Raw genomic sequence first — 14988 nt, forward strand, 5'->3', positions numbered from 1 at the left:
CTATATAAGGGAAAGGTGCCTCTGATAGAAGGGGATCGAAAAGAAGAGAGAGAAAAGAATATATTTCATTACTGTAGCTCCCAGAATTGTAATCCTAGATTATCAATGAAAAGCACCTCTTCGGACATGGCACTCATGTCCGTCCGAGGACATATTAATCCAAATTCCCCCGTTGGCGTTGCTGTTTAATACTGTTATTTTCATTATTAGCCTAGCTCTTTCACCCACTCTCTACAAATTTATTGTTTTGGGTTCAGTGAGCTCCGAATCCATACTTCCTTGGGCTTGGGCCGCAAAAGCTGACCCTACAATTGGCGCCGTCTGTGGGAAGAGCTCGTGCAAGGATGAAAACAACAGTAGATGATGGCAGGACAAGGTGAACAAGCAGCAGAATCCGGGGCGTCCCAACACGTGGACCCTTTTGTCAACTTAAAGAGGAGGCAAGATCGTAAGTGTAGCGTAAACACTCTACGCCTTAGCCAGAGCCAGTCACAGGGTGAAAGTCATATGTCCCATGCAGAGAAGAACCGTGACTTACAACTAGAGGTAGAAAAACTGAAAAGGGAGTTGTGCCATGCAAAAAGGAAACGGGCTTCCTCATATTCTGAGGAAGATCTTGATGACGAGCAAGATGTCTCTTACCAGCATAAATCTAGGACACCAGCCAGCGAGTCCTACACCTATGAAGAGGAGTCCCATCGTAGGAGACAACGAAGAAGCCCATCACGTGAGCACGTGGAGAACGATGCCATGAACAGGGCTCTGAATCAGATATCTAGGTCACCCTTCACGCGCAGGATTGAGGAGGCCAAACTTCCTCGGCCCTTCAACCAGCCAACGTTCACTATCTACAATGGTAAAACTGACCCTGTGGAGCACGTGAGTCATTTTAACTAGAGGATGGCTATCTACTCCAGAGACGAAGCTCTGATGTGCAAGGTTTTCCCTTCCAGTCTTGGGCCTACTGCTATGAGGTGGTTTGACGGGTTGAAGGCAAGCTCCATCAACTCCTTCAAGGAACTCACTCAGGCATTCGGCTCCCGTTTTGTCACATGCCGAAGAGTGTCCAGGCCTTTCTCTTCACTGCTATCTTTGTCCATGCAGGAAGGTGAGTCCTTGAAGGTGTATTCGGACAGATACTGGGAGATGTTTGACGATATGGAGGGCAACAACGATGCAATGGCCCTCAGCACTTTCAAGCTCGGCCTCCCTATTGACCACGGTTTGAGGACATCCTTATCTGGCAAACCGGTCACAAACGTGCGTCAACTGATGGACCGTATAGAAAAGTACAAGAGAGTTGAAGAAGACCAACGGCAGGGCCAGGGAAAAGACAAAGTTATCCCTCAGGAGATGAGGGATTTCAGGTCGGACCGTTACAACCATGGTAAACCGCGGAGGGATTTTGTCGGGCAATCAGGATCGACGAATCCTCAGGCGGTCAACGCCGTGTTCAAAGAGCCAGTGCACCAGATCCTGGAAAAGATCAAGAACGAATCATTCTTCAGGTGGCCGAACAAGATGATAGGAAACCTCGAGAGGCGCAACCATAATCTCTACTGCCAATACCATCAAGACCATGGGCACACCACAGAGGCCTGTAGGAGCTTGTGGGATCACTTGGACCAACTGGTTCGCGATGGTAGACTGAAACACCTCTTGCACCCCTCCAGCGGCCGAGAGGGGCTGACGGGCTCAGGGCCACGAAGGGATGACCCCTCAAAGCCGCCGCTAGGGACGATAAATGTTGTCTTGGCAGTGCCAGGGAGGACAGGATCCTGGCCATTGAAAGTTATGTCGGTAGGCCGACCATCAGCAGGGGAATCGAGCCGAGGTCTGAAGAGAGTTAAGTCTGGAGCCCCGTTGCAGATAGGGTTCTCGGACGAAGACTTGATGGGCACCATTCAACTCTATGACGATGCATTAGTCATCACCCTCAGAATAGCAGGGTATGATGTGAAGAGGGTGATGGTGGACCAAGACAGTGCCGTGGAGATAATGTACCCAGACCTCTACAAGGGGCTAGGCCTGAAACCCCAGGACCTGACGCCATACAATTCCCCTCTCATAAGCTTTGAAGGAAGGCCTGTCACCCCGAAAGGCTGGATACGTTTACCCGTGCAGGCCGGCTCCGAGGTGGTGGAGCTGGATTTTATAGTAGTGGACGTATATTCGCCCTACACGGCACTCGTAGGCAGACCTTGGATTCATGCGCTTGGGGCTGTCCCCTCTACTTTGCACCAGAAGGTCAAATACCCATCTGAAGGGCAGATCCATGAGATCCGAGGAGATCAGTCCGCTGCTCGACAGTGCCTGGTGGCTGCCATTCAACATGAGACCCAATCCGAGTTTTCGGCCACGCCCGAAAGTAGTTTATAGCAGCCACAGTCTCGGGAGCTGCCCGTCGAAGATTCAGATGAAGGCAATCGATGTGAGGATCTAACGAAAGTGGTTATTGGTGATGATCCCGATAGGTTCTTCCAAGTTGGATCTCAGCTACCTCTTCAAGAGAGGGAAGAGCTAATAGAGTTCCTCAAGCGAAATCTCGATATGTTCGCCTGGAGTGCTTATGAAGCCCTAGGGGTAGATCCAGAGTTTATATGTCACCATTTGAAGGTGAATCCCCTGGTCACCCCCAAGAAACAGCCTATTCGGCGCCCGTCCAAGGAACATGCGGACGCAGTGAGAGAGGAGGTAGCTAAACTCAAACAGGCTGGGGCTATCAAAGAAGTTTTTTATCCTGAATGGCTGGCAAATACCGTGGTGGTAAAGAAGAAGAGCGGGAAATGGCGAGTGTGCGTAGACTTCACCGATTTAAACAAGGCTTGCCCCAAAGATCCGTTCCCTATGCCGAAAATCGATCAGCTGGTAGATGCCACTGTCGGCCACCCTCGGATGAGCTTCCTAGACGCTTTCCAAGGCTACCACCAGATACCATTGGCCTCGGATGACCAAAAGAAAACTGCTTTTGTCACTCTTATTGGTAACTACCACTACAAAGTGATGCCATTCGGCTTGAAGAACGCAGGGGCTACATACCAGAGGATGATGACGAGGATGTTCGAGCCACAGCTGGGGAAGAATATCGAGGTTTACATAGACGACATGGTGGTGAAGAGCAAGGTCGTCGCTGAGCATGTGAAGGACCTTGAAAGTACCTTTAAGGTTCTAAGAAAGTACAAGCTGCGACTGAATGCTTCGAAGTGTTCATTTGGAGTAGGGTCCGGCAAGTTTTTGGGTTACATGGTGACTCACAGGGGGATTGAGGTTAACCCCGACCAGATAAGGGCCATCAACGACTTACGAGCTCCTCGGAACCCCAAGGAAGTTCAGAAACTAACCGGAATGACGGCTGCCCTCAATCGGTTCATCTCTAGATCGGCAGACAGGTGTCGGCCTTTCTTTTCTCTGCTCCACAAATGGAAGGGATTCGAATGGACGGAAGAGTGCGCTTTGGCGTTTCAGCAGCTTAAGGATTATCTGGCTCGGCCACCAATCATGTCCAGCCCTGAGCCAGATGAGGTACTTTTCGCCTACATTGCCGTGGCTCCTGGTGCGGTGAGCCTGGTGTTGATACGATCAGACTCCGGCATACAAAGGCCAGTTTATTACGTGAGCAAGTCACTGCATGAGGCCGAGATTCGTTACCTACCTCTGGAGAAGGCTATCCTAGCGGTAGTACTCGGCACACGAAAATTACCTCACTACTTCTAGGCCCACACGGTCGTTGTTCTCACTCAACTCCCACTCAAAGCTATACTCCGAAGCGCTGACTATACTGGTCGGATTGCCAAGTGGGGCACAATCTTAGGGGCGTTCGATATAAGATATATGCCCCGCACATTGGTCAAGGGTCAGGTCCTCGCGGATTTGGTGGCAGAGTTTACGGAGCCCCAGTTAGAAGAAATAAGGCCCACGTCGGGCATGGATGGAAAATCAGTTGGCGTTATTTCACAACAGAACCCTCCCACTAGGAAGTGTACGTGGACGGCGCGGCAAACCAGCGAGGTTCAGGAGTGGGGTTGGTACTGATATCCTCCGAAAAGATCATTATCGAGAAATTATTAAGGCTGGACTTCTCGGCAACGAATAACGAGGCGGAGTATGAGGCCCTACTGATTGGAATGGCTATGGTCCTAAGAATGGGGGGAAAGTCCGTGGAGCTGTTCTCGGACTCAAGGTTGGTCGTAGGTCAAGTACAAGGCAAGTTTGAGGTGAAGGACGAAAGAATGCAAGGGTACTTGAGCCGTGTTAAATATATGCAATCAGAGTTCGACTCCTTCAATTTGCGGCACATCCTCAGAAGTGGTAACTCACATGCTGACTCCTTGGCCACGCTTGCTACCTCTTCGGATCATGGCCTGCCGAGAATTATCCTCGTCGAGGACTTGCACAGGCCTACAGAGGCGAAAGCAGAGGCAATCCAGGTTCACCAGGTCAGGGCCGGGCCCTGCTGGATGGATCCTTTAATCAAGTTCCTCAAGGAAGATGCGTTGCCAGAGGAGAAGGGAGAAGCTGACAGAATTCGAAGGAAGGCAACCCAGTTCTGGCTGTCCGAGGACCATAAGCTGTACAAACGCTCCTATTCGGGACCATATTTGTTATGCGTGCATCCTGAAGCGTCCGAATTACTATTAGAAGAGCTGCACGAAGGAATTTGTGGGAGCCACACTGGAGGTAGATCCCTGGCTCACCGAGCCCTCACCCAAGGTTATTGGTGGCTGACAGGTTATTTAGACCCCTTAAACAACCAGATTGCGTAGCCTAGATTAATTAGCCAAGTTGTTACTTAGTCAAATTAAGCAATTCTAGGTTAAAACAATCCAAACAATCATATCAAGAATAATAATGCAGCGGAAAATAAATGAACACAAGATATGATCACCCAGGAAACCACACGGTAAAAACCTGGGGAGGATTTGACCCACCGATCCTCAAGGCAAAACGGAATTCACTATGAAAGAATTGAAGTTCTTACAAAAGGCCTACAAGCTCCCCGCTCGACTTCCTAATGCTACCCACCAGTACGAACTTCCTGACACGACCACGCGCAGGCTCCGAATCCACGGACTACTTCTTTCTTGAATTCCTCAATCAGCTACAAGCTCCCCGCTTGCTTTTCTTTTAAGTTCCAATGGTTGCAACGATAATGATCTTCAAGATGTTGAAATCATCTCCACCATGAAAACCCTAAGTTTTGTGTAAAGGAAAACTCCTCAAAGATCTCACAAGAGATTCACACAAAACAGCAATGTATGAGCAACAATACAATATGGACAACCACCAAAAACGTGGCTAGGGTTTTGTTTATATACCTAGGGTAAAAACATAAAACCCTAAACGTTTAATGAAGTAGGGCTGAGTTAGAAATTCTGCAGAAAATTCAACCTGTGCGATTTTCAAGATAACAAAAGGCAAATACATAAAATACTTTATATTACTATTCCAACTTTCTAAGCATTACTACTATCTAAAACCAAAATATGTGAAAAAAAAAATTAGGATGTTAAAATTTAGTTGGAGTATTTTAAACATTATAGAATGGAATATTTAAGAACCATAAGCTTTCATTAGAATTTAATTGAGAGAATAACAATATGACATATTTGTTATTTTCCAAAATATTAAGGGTGAAATTGCTTGATTTTAAAGTTTAAAGAAGAATTGTGAATTACCCCAAACATAAAGAATGAAAGTATTTTTATCCTAAGTTTTTGTTTTGTTTTATTTAATTTTGTGTGTGTGTGTGTGTGTAAAACTATGTGTTTTTACTTAAAATTGTGCAAAAAAGAAAAAAAAAAAATCAACCTAAGAAAATTGCACATGAAACAGTGAATTTTGGCTAAAAAATTGACTAATAAAAAACAATTTCTAGAAACACAAAGAATGGCACAACATTTTTATAATATCTTTATAATTTTGTTATATTTTACTTTGACTTGTAGAAAATTGACATTTCAACAGTTATGAAAATATTGTGATGACAATAAAATGTCTTAACATTTTTCTTAAAAGAGATGTTGTGTTTACAACAATTTCATTACAAATCTTAGAAAGTTGTTACGAGTTGTTATTGGTAGATAAAAAAGTAATTTCATTAGTATCTTTAAATTAGAATAACAATTTACTACTTAAGATTTGTTATTAAAATATTATGAATGTAGTACTTTTTTTTTTTGGGCAATATCTTTATTTTTAGTTATGGTAATAGTATTAAATACTAAGTGTTATGTCTATAATATTTCTACAATATTTTTACAACAAATTTTCAATAGGAAGTTATTAATGATTCAAATTTGAACTCACCGCTAAAATTATTTTTCCCACCCATAATAGTAAATAATAACTTATTTCTTAAGATTTATTGTAAAAATGTTATAGGCATAATATATATATATATATATATTTTTTTTTTCTTTTTTTTAAATTAAAAATTTTCATTCTCACCAAACTCACCTTTTGGCTTGTTACAAAAGGCAAAGGTTGAATAAATCAAATGTATTGTAGCTAGAGCTATTGGCCTTTTTATATAGTTTGTAGGCATCGTAGTGTCAAAAGTGATACAGAATAGGCAACTAATGAATAATGGCTAACAATAGAGGACAAAAGTGTCAAAAGAATACAGAATAGACAACTAATGAATAATGGCAAACAATAGAGGAGAAAAGCAGAACAGCAACGATGAAGAAAGTTAAGAATTAAAAAAGAAGAATTTCATGTCCTAAGAGTTAGATTGATTTGTCCAATGTGATGCTAAATCAGCTAGTGCCTTTGTAGAAGGCCCGTTTGGACTAAGTGCTTTCTCAGCAGCAATCTTTAGGTCTTTCATACGGCTATGAATTTTCTTCCCATCTTCTCCAACCATAAGACTCTTTATAACTTTTGCAATTTCCTCTCGATCCACTAGGTTTTTCTCGTTAGCTTTTGGTCTTAATGCCACTTTTAGATCCTCAGTTAATAATAACGCATTCATTCTTTGTTCTGCGAAAAGTGGCCATGCAATTAATGGTATACCTTGCATGATACTTTCTAGGGTTGAATTCCAACCACAGTGACTTAAGAATCCACCCGTGGAATCGTGGCTAAGGACTTGTGCTTGTGGTGCCCAAGAGGGCACCACTAGGCCTTGCTCTTTAGTCCTCTCTATAAACCCTACTGGTAAGAAGGAAAGAGGGTTGTTGTCAAGGGTTTGGTCACTAAAATATGCAGCTTGAGCCAATTCATTATTTGGGCTTCTTACCACCCATAAGAACTTTTGCTTACTCAATTCCAATCCTAAAGCTAACTCTTTCATTTGGTCATAAGACAGGGTCCCACCACTCCCAAAGCAAACAAATAGAACTGAGCCACGTGGTTGGTTGTCCAACCATCTTAAACCGTCTGACCCTTCAACATGTTTAGTTGAACTACTTTGAATGATGGGTCAATTGTATAAATTGTGCCACTCTTAGCTTCTTCATCTTCCAATGCTTTTATAACATTTCCATCCAACTCCATGAATGTATTGACAATAATACCCTCAACTAATCGCAGCCATTTTGCGCCGCGAAGAAACAATTTGTACAACTCAGTTGTTCGATCTTGAATCGGGTCTAGAAGATCTCGACCGTGAATAGGCACGCACCCCGGAAGTTTCACTGGTTCAGGTAGGTCTCTATACTCGCATGAAACTGTCTCATCCAACTTTGGCAAATGCAAAACCAACGACACAACCATAGCATTTGTTGGGTAGAAAATGTAGGGTGAGACATTGAGTTCCTTAGCAACATCAAGAGCATCTGTCCCAAAAAGATCAACCACTAAAGCAACTAACCGAGTAGTTGCAACCAGTGACGTTAACACCTCACGAAGAGGTGGTAGTGAACGAATCATGGTGAGAGTAATTTGGATCCCAGGCTTTACTCCTCCGAGTTCCTCCAAGCTCACTGGAGGAAGAAAGACATGGTCGATGCTAGTAGGGAGGGCTTGAAGGACTTCTCTCATGGCTTTGGATGGAGACCCAATTGTGGGAATGATGCATGTGATGTGGAAGTCGTGGTGAAGAAGAAGTAGCTTAGCAAACTCAACAAAAGGGATGAGATGTCCCATTCCTGGACTTGGTAGAATAGCTATGTGTGGTTTTTGTTCCATATAGATTTTGAAGTGATGGCCTTCGAAAGAGTATACTATGTTTTTTTTATTTATTGGTATTTTGGGGAGGTTGTTTGGTTGATATAGGTGTTTGGACTTGGCCCTTTCTCTCACTGATTCAAAGTCTTGGTCATTTATTTATTTTTTGTCAAAAATCATTCACTGAATGGGGTTGTTGGCTGACTATACGCGTATGATAATTTGATTGTTTGACTTAGTTGACTTTGAAGATGAAATAATTGGAAACTAGAGGGATAAGTACAAAAGAAGATATATCTATATATATATATTTTTAATTGGCACATAAACGTAATTGCGTGCGTTAGTGTGACGTAACGACAAGCATTACTCATCCAAATTTGTGTATAAAATGTATATGTTACTACACTACTGTAATGTAAGTACAAACCTTAATCTTCTAAATTTGTTTAAATATATAATCAAATGAATATATTTGTTTAAATTTTATCAAAAGTTTATTTTTCATCCTTAAACTTTAAGAATTTTATTTTTTTTTCTTTAAACTATTGAAAGGTTCTTCTTTCGTCCTTAATTAAACTATTGAAAATATTTTCTACATATCTTTAAATTTTACTAAAAGTTTGTTTTTATCTTTAAATTATTAAAAAAAAAAATTATCCTTATTTTTTTCTTTAAACTATTGAAAAAACTTTTTACAAATTTTAGGGATGAAATTTTTCTTTTTTAAAGTTTAAGGACCAAAAACAAATTTTTTGTAAAGTTTAAGAATCAAAATAGTATTTTACCTATATATATATATATATATTTATAAATTGATAGTTGGGATTGGAAAGATTTAAATTCTTTTTCTTTTTCTTTATTTTAGAAATAGACCACTAGAGATTTTATTGAATAGCTGGTAAATTAGCAAAAAAAAAAAAAACATTATTTATGTTTAGAGGAACAAACTCCTTCCAAACAAGGAAAAGAANATTGGCGAGTGGTTCGGCTTCAAACCCACCTTGGTGAAATAGTCTGCCGACCAGGAGGTACTTCTTGTTTCCTGCAGCCTTGGGAAAAGTCCCACGATATCTAAGCCCCACTGGGCGAAAGGCCATGGGCTTGATAGCGGATTAAGAATTCCCCTGGCTGGTGAATGTTTGGAGCGAAGCGCTGGCACTGATCACACTTTTTGACATAATCGTGGGCCTCCTTTTGCATGTATGGCCACTGTTAGTTCTAAGGTCTTAGGATTTTATGTATTAGAACTCTAATTTGTAATGTTGGCAAACCATGATCAAAACATTGTATTTAAACTTATTTAGACTTGCTCAAAGTTGGTTTAATATTGTAAAGTTGGAATCGAGTGGCTGCAGAAGTACTTGAGACTTTTGGCCTGGCTCGATCGATCGAAGAATAGACTCGATCGATCGAAAATCGCACAGGTTGAATTTTCTGCAGAATTTCTAACTCAGCCCTACTTCATTAAACGTTTAGGGTTTTATGTTTTTACCCTAGGTATATAAACAAAACCCTAGCCACGTTTTTGGTGGTTGTCCATATTGTATTGTTGCTCATACATTGCTGTTTTGTGTGAATCTCTTGTGAGATCTTTGAGGAGTTTCCTTTACACAAAACTTAGGGTTTTCATGGTGGAGATGATTTCAACATCTTGAAGATCATTATCGTTGCAACCATTGGAACTTAAAAGAAAAGCAAGCGGGGAGCTTGTAGCTGATTGAGGAATTCAAGAAAGAAGTAGTCCGTGGATTCGGAGCCTGCGCGTGGTCGTGTAGCCTTGGGAAAAGGTCCACAATATCTAAGCCCCACTGGGCGAAAGGCCATGGGCTTGATAGCGGATTAAGAATTCCCCTGGCTGGTGAATGTTTGGAGCGAAGCGCTGGCACTGATCACACTTTTTGACATAATCGTGGCCTCCTTTTGCATGTATGGCCACTGTTAGGTTCTAAGGTCTTAGGATTTTATGTATTTAGAACTCTAATTTGTAATGTTGGCAAACCATGATCAAAACATTGTATTTAAACTTATTTAGACTTGCTCAAAGTTGGTTTAATATTGTAAAGTTGGAATCGAGTGGCTGCAGAAGTACTTGGGACTTTTGGCCTGGCTCGATCGATCGAAGAATAGACTCGATCGATTCCCCCCCCCCCCCCCCCCCTTTATCTTGCCTAAAATGGGTGTTCATTACAACTAATTAAGCTAAAGATTTCACCTAGACTCATGTATGGTTGAAGGTATTTGATGAAGAGTTTCAGTTGTAGCATATAACATCATTCATTGCAAAAATTTAAATATTGTAACAAGGTTTTAACAAAACTTAATTGCTTATTGTTGGAAAACGATAATATTTGTTATCATTCATAGAAGTTTTAATGAGTGGATATTGTCTTTATTAAATAGGTATCAAAATTCTTATATGAATGAGATTAACTCTGTATGACATACATTTTTTATGTATATAGTTTCATTCTTCTTCAAATAAAATTTTACCTTAATTTTTTTACTTAAGAGGTAGTACGTACTTTGCATGTGTCACCCACACTAGTATTGATTGACTGCTTCATGTCTTTGTTATTATAACGTTTATTTCATAGTGCTCATTTTCTAATTTCTATGTGACGACACATTATAATACATCTTAATTTTAAAGTACAAGATTGGAGAAGGTGTTGCTCTCCCAAGCAGAAGGATTAACTTGTACGTTTCTACCAAAAAAAGATTAAAGATTAAAGGTAGTACGTGCCTTACGTTACTTTTTTTGACTCAAACAATTATTGACACAACTTGATTAATTATTTAATAAAGACTAATACTCATCTATTTTATTGATCTAATTTTATAATGATTTAAGATATTCAATAGGTTAATATAATTTAAAATATTTTATAGGATAAGTTGCATCAAAATCTCTTAAACTGTAGTAAACACCACTACCAAAACTTCTGCAAAATTGGCAGGCCCTCACCCTCTGATATCGTTATTAATATTAAAGGAATTTGTTTTTTCAAAAACGTATTCTTAAATTTACTAACTTTTGTATTTTTAATAATTAAATCATTCACCACCGCGTACCGTTAGTGCGGTAGTCACTTTACAAGTATAAGTACTTGTAAGGTATAGAGGCAAAAGCAAAGGTTTAAGTCTCTGGGAGAGAGCTTCATACACATATACACTTAGATTAGGTTAAAATAAAAATTCTATCTTGTATATATATATATATATATAAACAATTAAATCATTCCTTCAGTTAATGTTTTAAACCATGGTATTGGTAACAAAGTTAATCAATTCTTAGCCATGTAATTAATTAGATTAATTATATTTTACATCTAAATTGAATAACATCACACGAGCATGGATCACATAGAAACACCAAATGATGACCTAGAAGAACTAATAAAACAAAAAGTTTTATAATAAAAACCTGTAAGGATTTAATTGTCAATCCTCATGGAAAAAAATCTACTAGAATAGAATAGAAGTTTAAATAGAAGATTTAATCATAAATCTAAAACTACGTCATGTAGTGTTTACTAATGTGGTTACATCAACTCTTCTATTCTGGATTTGTTGCACATGAACTCTTTGTCATAACACTGAGATTACCTCTCAAAAATTTGACCTAATAACTTGATGGTAAGTTGGATGTAACAACTACACTTCATTACCGAATCCTTTGCTTGAACATAGGTCTTTAGTTGATACTTCAAGAGAGCTTGAAAAATTCTAAATCTTTATATAATACACTGCTCTCGGAAAACATGCTCTATACTTTCTTATATAGTAGACTTTAAGATGCAAGTTCCCTAGATCATAGGGTTGAGAGAAACTGCTGAGAATCCAATATGTAAGAGTTCGACTTGTCGAGTTGGTGTCGAGAATCTGTGTAGTAGTAGTTCAGATTCTGCCACCATCAAAGGGAAAATTGTAACAACTCCGACCTATGCTCCAACTATTTCCTTTCCCCACAAATCTCGTTTCCACGTACTCTAAACCTGCTTTCAACACATAAAACTTATGTACAATTTCTTAGTGATATATCTTAGGTCCTCTAACTAAATTCAAATACAATGTTGCATTAAAATTAATTGTCCTTGAAAAACATAATTATGTGTGTATTGTATTGGTCAATGCATATCATATGTCTGAATTCAATTAAATCATTTAAAATACACCACTTAAAAACTATTTCTAAAGTTTTCGAACATTACCAGATACGCATTCTTAGACCAAGTTCGTGATCAAAAAATTTAATTAAAAGCAAAAAGGATTAAAAAAGAAGGATCCAAAAATGTGGATCTTAGAGGTATATTCATTGCAAAGTCAAATGGAAACTACCAACTTCCCTTATCACATTTACTAAATGACTTTTGCATCCTTTTGCAAAAATTCTTCATTGACTAATACACAGATATACAACAAAGAACCACATTAACAAATGCATTAAATAAAAGGAAATGTCTTTTACTACCCCCATTTACACATATTGTACACAATTTCAATTAACAAATACATTAAATAAAAGGAAGTGTCTTTTACATACACATTTACACATATGTACACAATTTCAATGCAAAAGTGAAATGCGTATACGGTGTGGCAATTGGGTGTATATAATAGACATTACCCTTAAATAAGAAAAACCAAAATTTTGTAATTGGGTTAATATAATAGACGTTACGCCCTTACAATAAAAAAACCATAATTTTAAGATGTTGATAGAAAGAACCTGACCCAGTTGGGTTTAGTGGGGGCGAGGTTGCATCTATGTATGGCATCCCATGGATAAATTCTAAATAGTCGATATATATCTTATAATACTAAAAATTATAGAAAACATGTACACACTTTCCATCCTCCCATTCAGAAAGACCCTATATAAACAATTTTTTTTTTTTTTTTTTTTTTTTTTGATGAATACCCTATATAAACAATGTAACCATACAAGTCCCACCCATAAAAATCTTACTGTTCTCTCTCAAAACCCATTTATTCAAGACTTCAAAGCATTATTGACACATATATTTTCCATATGGAACAAAAACCCCACATAGCTATCTTTCCAAGTCCAGGGATGGGACATCTCATCCCTCATCTGGAGCTTGCAAAGCTACTTGCTCTCCATCACAACTTCCACATCACTTGTATCATTTCCGTACTTGGGTCTCCATCCAGAGCCATGAAAGAGGTCCTCCAAGCCTTGCCCACCAGCATAGACCATGTCTTTCTTCCTCCAGTGAGCTCTGAGGACCTCGAAGGCTTACTACCTGAAGTCCAAACTATTCTCACCTTGACCCGGTCACTGCCACCTCTTCGTGATGTGTTAAAGTCTACTCGGTTTGCTGCTTTTATCGTTGACACTTTTGGCATGGATGCACTAGATGTTGCTAAGGAATTCAACATCTCACCCTACATCTTCTTCTTGTCAAATGCTTTTGCGTTGTCGTTGGTTTTGCATTTGCCAAAGCTAGATGAGACAATTTCAGGCGAGTACAGAGACCAAGCAGAACCATTGAAACTTCCAGGGTGCGTACCTCTTCACGGTAGAGATCTTGCAGAACCGGTTCAAGATCGAACAAGTTACTGGTATAAAATGTTTCTTCGCAGCACAAAACGGATGCGATTAGCCGAGGGTATTATGTTTAATACTTTCATGGAATTGGAAGAAAATGCAATAAAAGCATTGTTAGATGAAGAAGCTAAAAGTCTCCCACTTTATCCAATCGGACCCATCATTCAAACTGGTTCAAGCAATCAATTTAAAGGGTCAGACTGCTTAAGATGGTTGGACAGTCAACCACATGGCTCTGTCCTATTTGTTTGTTTCGGGAGTGGTGGGACCCTCTCATATGAACAAACCAATGAGCTAGCCTTTGGATTGGAATTGAGTGAGCAAAAATTCTTATGGGTTGTAAGAACTCCAAATAATGAATCCGCTGGCGCTTCATACCTTAGTGACCAAACCCTTGAAAACAACCCACTTACTTCCTTACCAAAAGGGTTTGTAGAGAGAACCAAAGGCCAAGGTCTAGTGGTTCCCTCATGGGCACCACAAGTCCAAGTCCTTAGCCACAGTTCCACAGGTGGGTTCTTAAGTCACTGTGGTTGGAATTCGACCCTAGAAAGTGTCATGCAGGGCATACCATTAATTGCATGGCCACTTTTCGCAGAGCAAAGAATGAATGCTGTTCTATTAGCTGAGGATCTAAAAGTGGCACTTAGACCAAAAGCTAATGAGAAAGGCCTAGTGCACCGAGATGAAATTGCGAAAGTTGTAAAGGGTCTCATGGTTGGAGAAGAGGGAAAGAAAGTTCACAGCCGTATGAAAGATCTAAAGGATGCTGCTGAAAAAGCACTAAGTGTAGATGGGTCTTCGACAAAGGCACTCACTGATTTAGCATTACATTGGACAAATCAAGCTCGCTTTTAGGACATGATAGCTTTGTTTGGTTTAAATTTCTACTTTTATTCCTTGTTAGTTGTTGCTCTTCTGTCTTTATTCCTCGTTTGTCATTACAATCTTTATTTCTATGCGTTTAGTACTATTCATAAATCATAATATCACCTCCAAATTCTCATAAGAAAATAATAATAAAAGCCGGTCCTAATTTTATATAATTGAAATATTTGACCCTTCTGAGAATGTGAGGTAGGCCTGACTAGCAGACCAGCTCCAAACGGAAAGATGAATTAGTCACACTTAACATTTTTTTAATTTTGCTCGAAATAGAATTTTCCCAACTCTTTTTTTAAGAAGAAAGTTGTAACAATATCAAGCAAGAGAAGCCAAATCAATTGAGATTACAGTATTAAGACGTGGAAGAACATCCTCCATCCATATCGAGTAATCTCTAACATATCTATCAAAGTTATAAG

General features: G+C 39.5%; 3 protein-coding genes across 3 annotated transcripts; 2 read left to right on the plus strand and 1 right to left on the minus strand.

The window, feature by feature from the left end:
* The first annotated feature begins 900 nt into the window (after window positions 1-900).
* LOC111988261 (uncharacterized) lies at window positions 901-2379 on the plus strand. Its single transcript, XM_024020056.1, has one exon. It carries the CDS (start codon window positions 901-903, stop codon window positions 2377-2379), a length of 1479 nt encoding a protein of 492 aa, XP_023875824.1.
* A 4109-nt stretch (window positions 2380-6488) lies between these two features.
* LOC111988633 (hydroquinone glucosyltransferase) lies at window positions 6489-8222 on the minus strand. Its single transcript, XM_024020421.2, is given in 2 exon segments — window positions 6489-7419; window positions 7422-8222. Coding segments are annotated over 2 exon segments (1407 nt in total). The 5' UTR covers window positions 8131-8222; the 3' UTR covers window positions 6489-6721.
* A 4922-nt stretch (window positions 8223-13144) lies between these two features.
* LOC111988722 (hydroquinone glucosyltransferase) lies at window positions 13145-14677 on the plus strand. The gene has a single exon (XM_024020514.2). It carries the CDS (start codon window positions 13145-13147, stop codon window positions 14540-14542), a length of 1398 nt encoding a protein of 465 aa, XP_023876282.2. The 3' UTR covers window positions 14543-14677.
* The last annotated feature ends 311 nt before the right edge of the window (window positions 14678-14988 follow it).

The sequence above is a fragment of the Quercus suber genome, unplaced genomic scaffold (genome assembly GCF_002906115.3).
Source record: "Quercus suber isolate HL8 unplaced genomic scaffold, Cork oak 2.0 scaffold_875, whole genome shotgun sequence".
Lineage (NCBI taxonomy): Eukaryota > Viridiplantae > Streptophyta > Magnoliopsida > Fagales > Fagaceae > Quercus > Quercus suber.

Bases quoted from the DNA above. Each gene is read 5' to 3' on its own strand.
- LOC111988261 (XM_024020056.1), top strand. From the start codon at position 901: ATGGCTATCTACTCCAGAGACGAAGCTCTGATGTGCAAGGTTTTCCCT.
- LOC111988722 (XM_024020514.2), top strand. From the start codon at position 13,145: ATGGAACAAAAACCCCACATAGCTATCTTTCCAAGTCCAGGGATGGGA.